This window comes from Eleutherodactylus coqui, chromosome 8 (genome assembly GCF_035609145.1).
Source record: "Eleutherodactylus coqui strain aEleCoq1 chromosome 8, aEleCoq1.hap1, whole genome shotgun sequence".
NCBI lineage: Eukaryota > Metazoa > Chordata > Amphibia > Anura > Eleutherodactylidae > Eleutherodactylus > Eleutherodactylus coqui.
In genome coordinates this window covers 98,153,865-98,172,371 of record NC_089844.1, presented here as the reverse complement: position 1 = coordinate 98,172,371, position 18,507 = coordinate 98,153,865, and the positions used below count along the sequence as shown (strand labels likewise).

Below are 18,507 nucleotides of genomic sequence, written 5' to 3'. Positions count from 1 at the left end.
GAACCCTTACCAAATTGGCAGTCTACCCACCTGTCCCCCCAGACAGTTCAGATGGCAAATACATTTCAAATTGCTCAAAGATACTTTGCAAAACATATCCAAGTCAGAATATAATGCCAAACACAAATCATATATTTCACCTGCCCCTACTACAAACTTTCAGGTAGGTATGATAGCGGGATTCTGTAGTTTCCTAATAATTGTCCGGTATGAAATGCCCTTCTCTTAAATGACAAAAGATGGGGATTACATTTCAAAAGAGTTTTCTCATTAGTGCAAATAAAAAAAAAACAAAAAAAACCCATCGTTGGTTGGCAGCACGTCCGTCATCCTGTGTAAATGGGAAGTGCTGCTGACAACTAAAGTATATGAGAAGAGAAGGGGGGCTGGAAAGTCATATGACCAATCAAGCACTACAACCCTTTCTGATAATTGGCCAGTTGAGATGGAAGTAAAACGCCCGCACGACCGACGCCCTCTATAGACGGAAGCCTTCCTGTGTAAGAGGATCCTTACAGAATACCTTTTAGATTAAGCTGTACTTTAATTTTGTAGTTCAAGAAAAAAAATGCCAGGACTACTCAAATTTGGCAAATTCAACTTGTAGAACGTGAAATACAACCCGGAATTTAATACTGTTGTGCTGGAAAACAAACATTCCTATATTTACGAGAATTGTAATTTTTAGAATTAAAGTTGAAGGAAATCACACTCTTTAAAAAGTTGTTTAAAAAGGCAGAATTGCCATACCATGCATGACCGAGTCATCTAGTCACTCATGTCCATAGCTGCCGTTCTGCCACATGCACAGGACTACTGCTGCTGTTAGAGGGGAAGGGGTGGGGCAGGACTATCTTTTTCTAATATTGACCAACCCCTTCAAAACACTGGTTTATGCTATGGACAAATCTACTTTGTATCACTCTTGGCTTACAGTTCAAAGGCTTAAAGAGCCGCTTTAACCCCAAAAAGTTCTCAATACACTTAGCTTTGAAGTTTCCCACTGTTCCCCCACTAGTCATTATATCAGTGTGTGCAATACTGGCTTGCCAGGTATAGTTCGATCCAAATATTAAAATAGTTTAGTATTTAAGACAGCCACAAGGGGAAATAGTTTTTATAAAAGGTCAGTATCTTTTCTTTTTTACATTGACGTTGCATTGTAAAAAAAGGGTTTTGTAAAGTGCATAATGTGCACCAACATATGCACATCTGTGACAGGTTTATGAATCTTGTACATGTCACAAATATACAGCCCCCACCCCTCCCAATCCAAAGAAAAGAGGCCGCAAAATTTAACTTCCATAAACATGTGCTTATGTGTTCTAGAATGGACAGGTTAAAAAAAAAAAAAAAAAAAAGATTTTTCTTTTTGGATCTTGTTTCAAAAGTTCTGAGTTTAAGAATTAAAGGGATTATCTAGACAGACAAAAAAAAAAAAAACTTATCCAAGTAGAAAGTGAATTGAGCATCACAACCAGTGATCCCAGATGGTATTTCTTTATTGATTCATCAAGGGCAAAGCAGCAACGTTTCAACTCCTTCCGGAGTTTTTGTCAAGTTCTGGAAGGAGTTGAAACGTTGCTGCTCTGCCCTTTAAGCATCAATAGAGAAATACCATCTGGAATCACTGGTTGTGCTGCTTAATTCACTTTCTATTTGGATGACGTTAGTCCTTGGAGTCAGGAATTGCTGAGCTTTACACACCAGACCCGCACCTAATGGTGCATTCCAGTAGAGTGCTGCTGCACCTATTGGCTTATTTAGACAAAAAAAAATTACTTGATCCAGAGGAGCTGGCACAGCCACTTCAAGCTTGATCCTGATTCCGGATCATGTGATTGCAGGTCGTCTTCTACCTTCCAAATTTGTTGGAAAGTGTCTGCACAGGGGCTGGTTGTTTGGATCATTTTAATAACTAAACTAGCCCCCCTTTGCTGGCTCTGAACAGCTAGCCTTTTGTAGGGATATCACACTCCATGGAAAAGTTGGACAACTCGCAACGACATGACCCAGTGTCAGGACCAGGCATAGCAAATATTTTGGCTGTCTGGATAACCCCTTTAACGGTTGAAGACAACTCCATAGACTCCGATATCATTACTATAGGAACGGTATATTTTTCTTGAAATTGTAAGGACTAGTAGAAACACAGCAACTTGCCATATTTAGCGTTACAGCCAACATATGAAAATTACAATAAAATACTGCTGCATGTATACAGCGTAAACAGGAATGAGGACAGCCGTCAGCCATACAAGCTGGAGAGATCTGTAGAAGTCCATCTAGCTGTTAAATCACAGGAGTTCATATCAGTAGCAGGAAATGCATGAAATACGTTTTTACATCACTATAAGCGGAGGAAGTGGTGTAAAAGTATAAAAATCACAAATTTATTTAAGTTTTGCAGTTCCTTATAATGCATAATTTCAAGAGGAGCACCAAGAATTATAGTACAGGCCTGATCCCGGTTTACTTGAAAATGCACACATTCTTCTTTGGACAGTCCTCATCCTAACCATTTTTTTGTAGTTGCTGTGCTGGTAGGCAAAAAAGACTAATAAAACATTGCACTGACCTATTAAAAAGCCTTTGGACCAGAGGGCATTACCACCACCTAGTCATTGCTCTTGTGTGGCTTAGGGAAGGACTGTAGTAACACTTGATGGAAATAAATGTAGTAAATTCAAAAAAAAAAAAAAAAAGGAGTACGGGGACCAAGAAGGCAATAAAATAGAAACTATAAATCACATGATTAGTGTTTTAGATTCTAAAATGTCAAAAACTATAGTGTTAAAAAGTCTGAGTTCACAGCTATAGGCCTACATAGTAAGCATACAAATGTAGGTGGTAGAGGGATCTCCGAGAGAAGGACTTCACTTTTGATGCACCACGTTATTCTGCGTAAACTGACTGTGCTGCTCTCCATTAGAGCCTCTCCTCTTTCCATGATGGATGCCCCTCAGTCTCAAAGAATGGCTCATAGCATCCCTGGATTTATAATCCCTTGCCCCCACAGCCCTCATGCTGGAAGACACTGCTGGCTTGAAATCGTGTGTAAGAGTGTGTGGGAAGCTTGGTAGTGCCGGGTGTCCATGTTGCTCATTGATCACGTTGAAGCTGCTCCAGCTCGTCTTGCCTCAGGAAATGATGGCATTTGTGCGCCGAATACCTACTAGGTTATCAGCACTGATGGACCGTCGCATAGCAGCTTTAGAAAGGTCTTTGTACTTATCTTCGCAGAGCCTGGAAATAGCCTGAGAATAGAAATAAACCCCATTAAAAGGCAAACAACTTTTTTTGTGTTGAAGTATGTAATACTTGAAAGTTTCCACTAAAAGTAGAAAGCAAAAATTGGTACGACCATGTAGGAGAAGCATTCAATCAGGGGTTCAATTAGGGGGCTCATAAGGCCTCTCTTCTCCATATAGAGAGCCCAGTACTATGAATAAAGCATTATAGTTGGGGGCCCTGTTACAGGTTTTGCATCGGGGCTCGGGAGCTTCAAGTTACGCCTCTGCATTCAATAGTCAAACGTATCAATTCCCAGCAGTTATTTTAGGCTTACCTCTAGTTTTTGTGCTCTCTCTTTACTAAGTGGCTCTAACAGAAAACTTAGATTGTTGTCATCGGCTAGAGAACGTAGATCAAAATAGTATTTGGCATATACACTGGCAGGGACATTAATGTTGAATTGCAGCAGCTCCAGGAAGTGTCTCTCCATTTCATTCCTAAAAGGTAAAAAAAAAAAAAAAAAAAAAAAATTAAAGTTAAGAATAGTGTCAGTCTATAAGACGCAAAGTCAGTCATCAAAAAATAAGCCTCTAATTTGTGGGGTCTTCTAGTTCATAGCACTTCCCAAGGAGAAACCGTACCCCTCTAACCTGAGTAGGCATAAGTCATGTGATGCACCAATGGGAAATTTTTTACATAAAAATAGTATATCTCCTCAGCAGTGCCATCTATTGGAAGGTAGCTTCCCTATAAATCCTCCAACTTTCTCACAAACCTTATGCCAGGACTTCTACGATGGAAGGACTGTTAGAAAGTCAGATCATTGACTTCTAGGGAAACTACCTTCCAAGAAGTGTAGAGGCACTGTAACCGCTCCTATTTACATACCAGATCACAGTCTAGGCATACCTTCCTCTACACTAGATGCCAGGTTTGTAAACTTGCCTGAAGTCTAGCCTTGTACAGTTTGATTAACTCATCTGTCCAATATGGACATTCTAAAAAGAGAGGTCAAAAGAAGCCATTAAAAAGCAAGAACCGTAAAATTTTGTTTGTAGTCACACGTTGCTGACTCATTAGCCATCATCAGGACAACCTGATGTAGAATTGGTTGCAAATGCAAAAACCACCCATTGAAGTATATGCATTGTTCAAAATACTGATGCAGCTGTATATCCGTATTGCATCTGCCCCTCCTTAGACAGCCTAGGTGTCAAAAAAATAGAAGTGCAATTCTTGGTCTCATCATGATCACCACAAACAAGTTTATACAGTTCGAGTCAGGCTACTTAAGGCTCTTGATCAAAGAATAAAGTTTTTGCATTCCAACGGAGCTCTATTGGGGCCTTTTCTTTTTTTGCAGGATTAGCTCTAGTCTTCATTGATCCCTTTTACAAGCACATAACATTCTGATCACTTTTTATTCCATTATTTTCTAGAGGCATGATTAAAGAATTAACGAGCCAAAATTGCCAATTTTGTTAAGTTGAACTACCCACGCTGTATAAATAGTAGTTTGAAATCGATTCTGCAGGTTAGTAGGATTACATCGATACCATTGTCCCCCCCCCCCCCCTCAATATGTTTCACAGTTTTATTTTTAAAATTAATTATTTTCTATTAAAAAAAAAAAAAACAAAAAAAAAAACAAAACAAAAAAAAAACAAACCCCCCCCCCCCAAAAAAACACACCTTTGTGTGGGCAGAGTTGTATTTTTTTGTTTTATGCTACCATTTGGTGATCAATAACACTTTTTGTTCACTTTCTATTCCATTTTTTGTTACATGAAATATGAAAAATTAGCCATTTCACATTTACATTTTTTCTTCCCCGTACGGTTTACACCGTGCGGATTGAATTCTTCACAAACTTTGTGAGTCAAAATGAAGTCCGCGATACCAAATTTCGTGGTCATTTTTTCTATCGCTTTTGCGCATACTAAAAAAGGAGGGGGTTGGACTTTATTTTAACTTTCTGCTTGTGTCCCACTAGGAGACTTGAAGTTCATAAACCTAGATCATTTGTATAATACACTACAATGCTTGAGTATTACATTGCCTCAGAAGAAGGCAGACCTGAAGGCCATCTTCAGTCTCAAGGCATCATAGCAACTCATCAGGACTCCATGATCACATAGTAGGGTTCCGATGGGCCAAAGAGGAAGCCCCCTCCCTCTGCACCTTTCACGGTGCTGCATCATGTAAAAGGCTGACAATCTTCAGAATAATGCCAGCTGTAAAAAGGTGTATGGGTGGCCATTAAGGGGTTAAAGGAGATGTCCCGCGCCGAAACGTTTTTTTTTTTTTTTAAACCCCCCCCCCCCCCGTTCGGCGCGAGACAACCCCGATGCAGGGGTTAAAAAAACCACCCGCACAGCGCTTACCTGAATCCCGGCGGTCCGGCGTCTTCATACTCACCTGCTGAAGATGGCCGCCGGGATCCTCTGTCTTCATGGACCGCAGGGCTTCTGTGCGGTCCATTGCCGATTCCAGCCTCCTGATTGGCTGGAATCGGCACGTGACGGGGCGGAGCTACACGGAGCCCCATAGAGAAGAGGAGAAGACCCGGACTGCGCAAGCGCGGCTAATTTGGCCATCGGAGGGCGAAAATTAGTCGGCACCATGGAGACGAGGACGCCAGCAACGGAGCAGGTAAGTATAAAACTTTTTATAACTTCTGTATGGCTCATAATTAATGCACAATGTACATTACAAAGTGCATTATTATGGCCATACAGAAGTGTATAGACCCACTTGCTGCCTCGGGACAACCCCTTTAAGGCTCATTCGTCCCTCAGAGATGGAATTGGTCTGTGTAAAGGCCATTTAAACGAGTGCCAGTCTTGTCAATGGCATTAGTCATTGGGCTCATGTAAAGCTGTGTATAATCAGCCTCAGGCTTGAGTCGCACTTGCAGTTTTTGGTGCATTGCCCCCTACAGAATAGCACAAGCCGAACCCCCTGGATTTACTGTCTCTGAGCCGGAGCTATATTTGTATTGTCCCCTGTGGGACGGAGGTGCGGGCGCAGGGGTCTCTTCCTCCCTCTCATGTGGACGCTGTACACCGCAGATGAAAGGCAGGATACTTGCGGTTTATTAGCTCCCGTGAACCGTACAACATTTTCATGAGGTTGATAACAGGAAAGGGCTCTTTTTTATTATTACTAAAGTACAGACGTATCAACAAAAGTGGTGGGCACATCACCAAGGCAACAAATGGATCAGCGCAGAGCTGAAGCTATTATCTCAGAGGAAAAGGGCTCTTGAAGCAACGTGGACTCATCATATAATAAGTAAATGACACTATGGAACAAGGAATTCCCTGCCCCCTCCGGCAGGCCTCTCAATATAGAAAGACAAACGCCAAAGATCAGGATCAGTAAACAGCAAGCTGGGGACAAGATTGGCTACATAATTAACAAGTCTGTCAAGGATTGTTCTCTTAGGGATCCCACATTTTCCATATGGGGTGTAAAGTTACAGAAGAAAAGCATATATTTATATAATAGCTATTTATCCCTTCATAAATAGTACTGTAAGATTCAATGGAGGTGTTCTGGTAGCAAAGTTATACGGGTTGTCACAGAAAAGCCAATGTGGGCCCCGTTTCTACTAGCAGCGGTGCAGCAGGGTGGCAGGCTGCCCCTGCTACAATTTATTAGTATAAAGCCAGCCTTGTTATAACAAATAGATAGTGATGCAGACTAATATTATAAAGGGACACGCCGGGTGTATTCTATTCATTATGGAGCGATCACCCCATATATTATTTATATAATATTTATTACACACACACACACACACACACACACACACACACACACACACACTAGTGTCATGTTGGTTTGTAATTTCCGTCTGAAAATTTTGGTCTCAATGAGCACTATGTACTAAAAAGTGTTGCCACCCAGCGATCAGAGTGCCCTATGTCACAGCAGAGCTGCAGGGTCCTAGCAGACGCCGCTTAGTCTCTGTTAGTGACGATTGTCACTATAGGGGAAAGATAGTTTCTGTGCAACTGGGTCTCCTATGGATGCCCCAGCTACAGCTGAAAAGTTTGACCCCCCCCTTCCCCCTCCCCCCAAAAACTTGTAAAATGACCCCAGAGGTCTTGTATGAGGTTTTAATCTCCCACTCTGTCACTTAGTGACGTTCCATACAAATGCCACACATATGAAATGCAATTGCATATGCACGGAGTTTATTTCATATCAAGAGAGAATAAAAAAAAAACAAAAGCAAAAAAAAAACAAAAAAAACACACACAAACATTTTTTTCTATGCGATAGCTATACACACACCCCCAGTCAAACCTCTAGGTTTTGTTGGTAATCCATCCAAAAGCAATCATCGAAACTTGAAACCAATTAAACTCAAGGCAATTATTTCCATAGGAATCAATATAAATCCAATTAATTTGTTCTAGACATTCCAAAATACACACCAAACCACATTTTTGTACAGCGTTTAGGGCTGCTTTTTCAGCGCAGCGCTAAACTCTGTACACTGCTCCCATTCATTTCAATGAGGCTGTTCACACAAGAGTTTTCGGCCCTGTGTCGCCCATTGAAATGAATGGGCAGTGGTTTCAGCATTTCGGCACAGCCTGGTGCCGTGTTTTTGGCAGTGTTAACCACAGATCGATTTTCAGGGGAAGGCTTGAAATATAAGCCCTACCCTGAAAAGTCAGCTACACTAGATAGGGGAAAAAAACAAAAACTCAACCTTGCAGCTGCCGTCCGGATCCCGGCCGCTGCTCCAGGCTTCCCCTGCACTGACAGATCATCAATTACTGTAAGCAAGGTTTAAGAACCCCGCCTACAGCAATAGATTGTTGCAATTGGTTTTCGGTGCTAGCTTGATGCCCAATCACAGCCATTCATTGTCCAATCACAGCCATTCATTGATTGGCTGAGTTAGACAGCGGCAAAACTACAAGCAGGCGATGAAAGAAGAGGCGGAACCCTGCACTGAAGAATTGTCGAAAGGCGGTGACAAAAGTAGAGGTATGACTGCAATATATTATATACAAACATATATATTACACACACACACACACACACACACACACACACACACACTATATCCATCCATCTATCTATAGCAAGTGTGACAGGATCAATGAAAAGCAATGTACTTTCATTGTGTAATATGTGTGAGCCTGCCCTTATTCTACATAGAAGTATTTCTACACAGACTCATAAGAGAAAGGAATTAAAACTGTTGTTTGGTTTGTTTCAAATTCAAAAATCAAGAAGACCAACGTATTTTGGCCATATATGGTCTCTAGCACACCAACACTGCACAATACCTGCGAGGCTACAGGATACAAATGCGTAGATGCAGAATAAGTCATAGCCAAAATTAGTTTCCCTTCTGCGCTCGGCACACGGGTCTATAGAGATGTAAATCAGACCTGAAATCAGCTGATCCATGTATTAATGAAATCACTTTCCCGCTTTCATCCCTTTTGTCCTAATGCATTTTAGATGCATCCGAACACAATGCTTCAAGGAGCAGCGCCGGATCACTAGGATGCTGAAGATGCTGCCGGCATAATCATGGCACAAACCCCGAGTGTGGATGTCACCGGGCGAATAGAAGAATTAGAGAGGCCGAGAATAAAGGGAGAAGACCTTTAATAGAGGAAACAATAGCTTTAGATTCAAATATGGGATCCAGGATTATAGAGGTCACCGAGGTTCACATGTAGTTCATTTCACCGTAAACATTGAAATTTAGTCCAAAATGTAATCTTCTAGTTTTCCATGTAGCAATGTTAACAAATCAATACAAGTCACACATACAGGAGAGGGGGGGTTAATATGAACCCTGCTGTAGTGAGATGCCAAAATGTATTTGGCGGTGCCTTGAGTGGGCCAATTGTCCATGAGGAGCGCAGAGGAGGAGGGGGAAATCAATGCCAGCTACAGCCTGGAGGAGATTTTACATTATCAGCTAGTATACATTTTGGTTACGTCTGTCATGGTGTGGTGGCCACACCAACTTTCTGAAAAACTGGCATAATCTGCATAAATGAAAAATGCATACAAGTGGTTATAACAAACATTCGTTTACATACAGGTTTTTTTTTTTTGCATGTGTGAAAAATCACGCCTGCAAAACGTGACGAGTAGAATCCATTTCAATGGGTTCGACCTCATGAGCGCATTTGTGCGCAATTCCAGCACAAAAAAGATAGGACCTGCCCCATCCTTCTGCGTTTTATGCAGCAAGCTGCCATAGAAGTCTGACAGATTCAAAAAAAGCAAGGTGAAGGCTGTGACGCTGCGGGCAACGCAGGGAAGAGACGACAGCTGGCCCTTAGGCTACTCTCACACACAGCATAGGCAAAACGTCACGATTTTGATCGTAGGTTACTGCATCAGACAGGGGGTTTTAACGCACCCCATCAAAATAGAGCAGCCGGCGCTCGAAAATTGCAGTGATAGAAAATGCCACATTTGAGCGCAGGTCTGTAAGGCCCCGTTGAAAATCAATGGAAGAGTTGTACTGCGATTACTGCTGCATTATGAACGCTGCGGTGATCGTGGTAAAAAGCGCATGTGTGCGAGTGGCCTTATTAGGCTTTAAATAGCATTTAGTTCTGCAGAAAGGGAATGTCCCGCACGTGTGAACTGGCACCGCAAAAATTACAGTACTTTGTGCTGACGCGCCTGATGGTCAACGCCAAACCTTACTCATACGCAAATACACTCAGTTGTGGTGAGCATATTTGCGCATGCGTTGGGCTGATGAAATACTCCCAAAGCCTTACCCTGCATGTAAGAGGTGTACACTCCGCATGTAAGAGGTGGACACTCCGCATGTAAGAGGTGGACACTCCGCATGTAAGAGGTGGACACTCCGCATGTAAGAGGTGGACACTCCGCATGTAAGAGGTGGACACTCCGCATGTAAGAGGTGGACACTCCGCATGTAAGAGGTGGACACTCCGCATGTAAGAGGTGGACACTCCGCATGTAAGAGGTGGACACTCCGCATGTAAGAGGTGGACACTCCGCATGTAAGAGGTGGACACTCCGCATGTAAGAGGTGGACACTCCGCATGTAAGAGGTGGACACTCCGCATGTAAGAGGTGGACACTCCGCATGTAAGAGGTGTACACTCCGCATGTAAGAGGTGGACACTCCGCATGTAAGAGGTGGACACGCCCTCGTGCAGCATTAGTGCAACATGTACTGCATTCTACTGAACTACCAATTTGTTTATGTGCAAATCTCCATTTGGAGCAAGCACAGTGCCTGCTGCAGATGTGATGCACAGGTCAACTCCAGCTCCCGGCAGCAAGGTTGGCCCACTAGTCACGGCCATTGGCCTCAGCTTCACTCATATTCTTATTTGCGGGCGACTTCTGTCTTCACATCCTACCAAAGGCTGTCTATTAGGTTCAAGGGAGATGGCCGACGAGCACTACAGAATGCATATTAACATCATCAACACTTCTGCCCTAATCACCAATCAGGTCGCTGGGATTGTGAATCAGAACCAATTAGGTTGCTGGAATTGCTGAATAGGGCAGAAGTGTTGAAGAGGTTAATATGCCTACAGAATCCTTCAGGTCCTCTCCTGACACCAAGCCTTGGTGGATTTGATGTGTGTGTGTGATCATAGTCCTTCTGGAATCCCACGATGGCCAAGCTTCAGCTTCCTCACGGATGACGTGAAGTTTTCTCCTAGGATTTCCTGATACGCGACTGAATCCATCTTGCCCTCCCCAAGCTACAGGTTTCCAGCATCAGAGGAAGCAAAGCCTCCCCAGAAGTCACCGAGCCACCGCCATGCTTCACTGTAGTCAGTCTTCTTTTTAGCATTATGCCCCCTGCACACAGGCAGGTCGGATTCGACATGCAGAATCTGGCCCTGGCAGCAGCAGTGTACCCACTTTTTTCCCCCTCTTATGAGCTGCAGATGGTCCGCGTGGCTCGCCGTCGGACATGTGAAGTGCAGATACATTTTTTTTAACCCCTTAGTGACGAAGTCTGTTTGCGCCTCAGTGACGGAGACAAATTTTTGGAAATCTGACATGTGTCACTTTGACATAGAATAACTCCGTAAAGGTTTTGCACATTTAAGGGATTCTGACGTTGCCTTTTCGCCACATGTTGTACTCCATGTAGGTGGTAAAAAAAGTCAAGATATATTTATTAACCCCTTCCCTCCCCATGACGTAAGGGTACGTCATGGGAGCGGGGTACTTCCTGCAAAATGACGTACCCTTACATCGTAGGGATAGCACGAGATTATGACAGATCTTGCTCTATCCGGCAGCAGGAGCCGGCTGTCACTAATAGCCGGCCTCACACTGCAACAGTGGGGGTGCATTTTGAGATGCGCGCCCCCCCCTCCCGCGCGCCCCCCCCTCCCCCGCTGTTAACGCCTTTTCTGCCATGATCTAAGTAGATTGCGGCTGGGAAAGGGTTCACAGAGGGAGCGCGCCGGCTTCAGCGAGAAAGCCCAGCTGGTTGCCATGGCAACAGGGCGCCAGATAATAGCATCCTGTATTGCCAGTGCCTATGATCGCTGTAATAAGCGATAAGGCATTACAGAAGAGAAGTCCTGCAATGCCTTATCATAGCGATCATCAGTGCAACAGTGTAAGCCCCCCCAGAGGGACACAAAAAAAAATAAAAAATTAAAGAATGTACAAAAAAAAATAAATGTAAAAAAAAAACCTTTATGCAGTTTCTCATATTAGCATAGAAAAGAAAAAAAAACAAAAACAAAAAACAAAAGACACATATTTGGTATAGTCATAACAGTAAAGACACGTACAATAAATTGAACATGTTTTACCCTGCATGGCAAAAAGGTAAAAAAAAACTGAGGCACAATGCTAATTTTTAGCATTTTGCCTCCCAAAAATCGCAATAAAAGTGATAAAAAAACCTGAATGTACCCCAAAATGGTACCAATAAAAACGACAGTTCGTCAAAAATAAAAAAAATAAAAAAAAAAGCCCATAGAGCTCAGACCATGGAAAAATAAAAATGAAGTTATAGGACTCTGAATGAGTTGATATAAGAAAAATTCCAAAAGAAGGGGTTTTTATTGCAGAAAAGTGGAACAAAAAAAAAAATAAATATATATATATATAAAGAACTTTGGTATCATTGTAATCGTACCGACCCACAGGAAAAGAAGATGCATTGTGTCATTCATGCTGCATAATTAACACTTTAAAAAATAAAAAAAAAGCATGGCAGAATTGATGCGTTTTTTCCCCCTACGTAAAAAATAAATGAAAGCTTTAAAATATAGTCTATGTACCCACAAATGGCACCAAGAAAAACTACAGTTCACCATGCAAAAGTCAAGCCCTTATACGGCCACGTCGACAGAAAATGAAGGTTATGGCTTTTGAAAGATGGAGATGAAAATCTACCAAAAAACACTTGGTCCTCGCCAAAATAGGCCATGTCCTTAAGGGGTTCGCTATGGGGGATTCCTTCAGTCCCGAAAGGATGTTTGTATGTGAAAACTCCTTGCATCCAGGGGTTTTCAAAAGGATAGCCACGTGGGAGCATCAGCAAGTGTTTCCCATTGTTTTCAATGGGAAACCTTACATCACAAGTTATGCGATTTTTTTCCAGAGCCATTGAAGACGCCCAAACTTGGGACACAGGAAAAGAAAAAAAAAAAAAAAAAGGCTCATATATATGACTGCAAGACGCATGAATATGCACCCCATCCTTGTTAATGCAATGTGCAAGTCTTGTGCTATTTTCTTTGTCGTGTGCAAGCGGTATAAGGTGTGCTTGAAACCCCTGATTAGCAAGAGTGTGCACTTATGGGGGATTCTATTCAATACGTTGAATAATTCTGAAACTGCAGTAGTCGTTAAAAGTGGTCATTGTGTTGTATGTGAAGAAGCTGTTCTCTATGCAGACTGTATATTACCAATATAAGGCTTCACCAGGATTACTTGCCCATTTTGACAGCCATTTCAATGATCTTTGCATTAATATGATCAGAATGTGAAAAAAAGAAGAGCACCAGACAACTTACATATCTTCTACTGTAATGTCCTTCAGAATCTGACAGTAGTCCACATTCCACACGGCCTGATCATCCCACACCTTGGAGGCCAGCAAGATCGCTCCCAACACAATTCTTTTCCAGTTACTGGGGCAGATATCGATTTCAGCATAAGTCAAAAGCCTTTCCAGGTAAACCTACATGTGCAGAAGATGTATAACACTTAGTATGGTCAATGGGCAGAAGAGTATGATCACAGAGCAAGACAACACTGACATCTAGTGGCCAAATATTAGCAAAATGGAAAGGAATATTGAAGACCAAAACAGTTTTAGGGTTTGTTTACACGTAGAAGAAAAGCCGCTGCAGATTTTAGTACAGGTTTTGGCAAAAATTTCATCCCCTCATAGGAAGAGGTGAACTCTGCAGGTCAATTTACACTGTGGATTTTTCTTGAACTCCCATCCACAAGGCCTGTACGATAAGACATTGCGGATTTTCCTTCCAATTTTGCTCCTGAAGATCTGCTGCATTCCCACAGTATGTGAACATACCCTTAGAGAAATTATATTAATTCTGGGTTACGCTTTACGATACCTTATTATTAAGCTTTGCTCAGTTTTGGAATTCCCTCTCTCCATAGGGTAAGGTGGCACTACTTTGGATTTGAGAAAATAAGCAGGAATATAGCTTATCTACAAATTTGACAAGAGATGGGCGAGGCGGCGGCATGTAAAAGCTACAAAGAGAACACCCTCTGCCAACCCCATGACAACTCTTTACAGGAAGCTATCCTAATAACACATACGGTTTATATGGAATACAAAGTCTATAGTCACTGCCTAAAGTGGTTGTCAGTTGTGCAAACTGCATGTAAAGGCATCCCCAACGTTAAAACATAAAGCGGACAATACTTGCTGCTCCCCGCTGGCAGCTCCGGCTCCCCCTGGTGACATTGTTTAAAGGCTGCAGTTAGCCTGGGACATCAGGCAAACCTGCTGCTGCAGCCAATGACAGCGCTCAGCGATGATTGCCAAGCTCTGTAATCGGCTGCAGCAGCACATGTACAAGATGGCTCAGGCCAACTGCAGCCTATAAAGATTACCCCTTTACATGCAGTCTACATAATTCAGAGAACCCTTTGATTTTGGACTACTAAGGGTTCTTACCCACTGGCGATAGACTTTTCTGCGATGCGAGAGGGAGTCAAAACGCACGATTATGAAACCAATGATTTTCAATGGTTTCATTCTCATTTGCAATGTCTTTACTCAAGGCTCGCAGTGATAAGAAAAATCTGGGATATCGCCTATTGTTTTCAATGGGGGCGCAGCAGCAGCTCCAGCCCCATTGAAAACATAGGGAGTATATCGTGCTACCCTGGCACAGCTGTGATCGCTATGGCAAGGGATTCCTTCGAGGGGTGAAGGAATCCCCTGCCATAGCTGTGGCAGAGGTCCGTGATGCTATCCTATGGCTTTCAATGGGGCTGGTGCTGCCGCCGCACCATCGACAGCAGTGGGATGAAGGAATCCCCTGAAGCGATGATTTTCAGGTGGGGAGGGGCTTGAAATATAAGCCGTACCCTGAAAATCATCCATAACTAAAAAAAAGAAAAAATAATAATTAGCTCACCTAGAAGAGCTCTCCGGCTCTTCTCTCCGTCCCAGTCAGTCTTCATCTGTCTTCTGGTGGCCGGGGCATTGATAAATCCCTGCCTCCAGAAAGCACTGCCTCTGATTGGCTCAGTGCTGTGACCAATCAGAGGCAGCGCTCAGCCGTCACTGAAAACAATGGGCGACTGCGCAGATTTTTTTTAGTGCTGTGAGCCTTGAGTGAATAAGAATGAAACCATTGAGTGAAATCGCATGATTATGAAACCACTCTCCCATCGCAGGAAAGTCTAACGCCAGTGGGGGAAAAGCCCTTAGGATACAAAATACCATTTTCTGATTGATAGGGACACTGGAGTTGGAGGTTTAGCAGAAATGTATTAAAGCAAATAGGTCCTCTACTTCCTGACGCTGAATAATTATGTGTAAAAGTGTTAGTTTACGTAAACTTCTATTGTAACAAGCTACAGAGAACACAGTACTGCTCCGACTGCTGTGAGCCTAGAATCCAGTGTGTTTATAGCTGCAGGCTCTCCTCACCCTCAGCTCATTAATATGCCAGACATCACACTTTGGAAAATATAAGAAAAAAAAAAGTTTGATGAAAAACCACTGAATAGCCATAGCAATAAAGCCCAATATCTTGTAGGTCCTGCTTGTGCCCTGACCTGTCGAGATATGGACTCCACAAGCCTCTGAAGGTGTCCAGTGTTACCAAAGGTTGCGAAATTGAGCCTTCATAGATCAGATGAGTTTTCCTTCAAACATCTCACAGATGGATTGGGATCTGGGGAATTTTGAGGCCAAGTCAACACATTGATCTCATGGCCCTGTTCCTTACAGTGTGCCAGGGGGCATTGTACTGGTCAAAGAGGACACTGCCATTGGGGGGGGTACAGTTGCCATGAAGTGGTGTAAATGACCACAGCAATATTTAGGTAGATGGTATATGTCAAAAGTACCATTTACATGAATGCCAGGACCAACGCTTTTCCAGAAGAACATTAAAGGGAGGATCACATGGCTCTGTTGGCTTCTCTTCTCGGACTTTGCCCCAGGGTGCACTATCCCAGCTGGGTAAGTGTTGTATACATCAAGCCGTTCACACGTGAAAGAAAGCACAATTTATCAGACCAGACCTCTTCCTATCGGTCCATGTTCCAGTTTAAAGCTCACGTGCCTATGGTAGGTACCTTAGGCAGTGGACAGGTTTCAACATGGGTATTATGACGGGCCTGCAACATCACAGACCCATATACAGTGTGCTGTGTTATATTTCTCTATACCAGCCAGCAGTAACTTCCAAGTATTTGTGCTACAGTAGATCATCAGTGTGATGGGCATCTATCAGCCTTGGGTGCCCATAAACCTGTTGTCAGTTTACCAGTTGTCCCTGATTGGACCACGTTGGATAGGCACCAACCACTGCATACCAGGAACACCTCAAGACCTGCCGTTTTAGACTTTCCCTTACCCATCACAGTTTGGCACTTCAGTCCCCTAGATTCTTATACTTGAAGTTGAGGTGTTGGAAGCAGAAAAACGAGCAAGAACATGGGGCCCTTTAACACAGGACAATCTGAGTGTTTGAATGCCTGACAGTAGTCCCAGCAATGATTGCTCCCATGGTTTCACACAGGAGAGACAATTGCTCAGTGAATGGAGGTGGAGCGAGCTGGAGATCACTTCCGCCCGTCTCCACCACAGTGAACAGGCAGTCATTCATCGATGAACAGCTGCCTGTTTACAGGGGCCGATTGTTTGATTTTATATTTTTTTATGCCCGAACAAACCGTACAAGTTGTCGTTCACAGTTGGGTTGCTGGCAGCGTTTATAGTGACCAATTCTTGTTCAGATTTCCATGATCCAGCGAGAATCCGAATTAGAAAACTATTTTTTCTCCAGGGGTCTATTGGACTTGTTAATGTTAAAATCGCATTGCGCAAAATCACGATTTCGCCGCGATGCGTCTAACATTAGAAAGCTTCATAGACACATGGGAAAAAAAAAAAAAAAGCAGCAAATTCACAAGCGCTAGTGAGTAGTCACCCTTATACTAGTTCAGTGTAAAAGGGGCCTTACTGTTCACTTGCTGCCCAATATCTCACACCCCTTTTCAGGTGCCAATACCAAAGTTACTCACATTACCTCTCAGTGGTTATGGGTGGCAAGATAATATGTATCAATTTTTTTTGTTGCCGGAATAAAGTTTGATGCCATTAAATACCCAAAGTCATAGCTTTAGGCCCCTGTCCACGGACGTGTATTCGCCGGCAAATCACGCCGGCCAACACTTTCCATAGCATTGCTATGGAAAGCGCCGGCCCCTATCCACAAGCTGAGAATCATTGCGATTCTCCGCTCGCGGCTGGCAATTCGCAGCATGTTGTGAATTGCCCCGATTCTCTGCAGTCAGCCCATCTATTAGATAGGGCTGCCCAGCAGAGATTCGGCAGCGGCTCCTGGACTTCGCAACACCCGTGGACAGCCGGCCTTATGCATGTAAGCGTAATTCGCTGCGTGCTGCCTGCATGTGACAGTCACGCGGTATGCAGCAAGTGCGCAATGACATTGTGTACTTGCTGCAGGCTGCCGATTGCCATACACCATCTTGGCGTTTATGCGCACCAAGATAGAACATGCTACGATTTGTATTGCGTGCATATTTCATGCAACGTGTGATCAGCATCATGGGAGCCCATGGCAGATGATAGGTACAGCATATTCCGCATGGGGAATATGCTATACCAACATGGACGTGTGAAGGAGCCCATAATGACATACAACATTCAGTTTGCTCAGGTGCAAAATATGTGTTACTAGAACTACCGCACTGGCTTCTGTGACTTCTTAATGTCCAAGGTCTCGGAACCTCAATACTTACTAAAGTGACAATTGCACACTCGGCTGTCAGCTGCGCTGCACTGAACAGCGTCCGCACAAAACGGTAGATGTGCTTATGATCCGGATCATGTTTACAATATTCATCTGTTACTTCTTCACGCTGCAAGAAACACAATATGTTAGATTTCTTGAGACATTTAAAGGGAACCCGTCATAATCTTCAAGCACCATAAGTTACGATATAAGGCTCAAAAGGTGAGGCAGTGGGGAGTCCGGGGAGCTGGGGTTTAAGAGTTACTTAAAGGGGTTGTCCCGCGCCGAAACGGGTTTTTTTTTTTTTTCAACCCCCCCCCCGTTCGGCGCGAGACAACCCCGATGCAGGGACTTAAAAAAAAAAAAACAGCACAGCGCTTACCTGAATCCCCGCGCTCCGGTGACTTCTATACTTACCGGTGAAGATGGCCGCCGGCATCTTCTCCCTCCGTGGACCGCAGCTCTTCTGTGCGGTCCATTGCCGATTCCAGCCTCCTGATTGGCTGGAATCGGCACGTGACGGGGCAGAGCTACACGGAGCTACACGGAGCCCCATTGAGAACAGAAGAAGACCCGGACTGCGCAAGCGCGGCTAATTTGGCCATTAGACGGCGAAAATTAGTCGGCTCCATGGGAACGAGGACGCCAGCAACGGAGCAGGTAAGTAAAAAACTTTTGATAACTTCTGTATGGCTCATAATTAATGCACAATGTACATTACAAAGTGCATTAATATGGCCATGCAGAAGTGTATAGACCCACTTGCTTTCGCGGGACAACC

The 18,507-nt window shown here is 43.5% G+C and overlaps 1 protein-coding gene across 1 annotated transcript in view; it reads right to left on the bottom strand.

The window, feature by feature from the left end:
• Positions 1-2,371: 2,371 nt before the first annotated feature.
• CCNYL1 (cyclin Y like 1) overlaps positions 2,372-18,507 on the bottom strand; it is a 43,703-nt gene continuing 27,567 nt past the window's right edge. Inside the window, exons 7-10 of the mRNA XM_066576106.1 lie at positions 17,734-17,853; positions 13,266-13,432; positions 3,569-3,731; positions 2,372-3,257 (exon numbers count right to left, since the gene is read on the bottom strand). Coding sequence (XP_066432203.1) covers positions 3,141-3,257; positions 3,569-3,731; positions 13,266-13,432; positions 17,734-17,853 — 567 coding nt within the window. The 3' untranslated portion in view covers positions 2,372-3,140. The remainder of the gene's footprint in view (positions 3,258-3,568; positions 3,732-13,265; positions 13,433-17,733; positions 17,854-18,507) is intronic.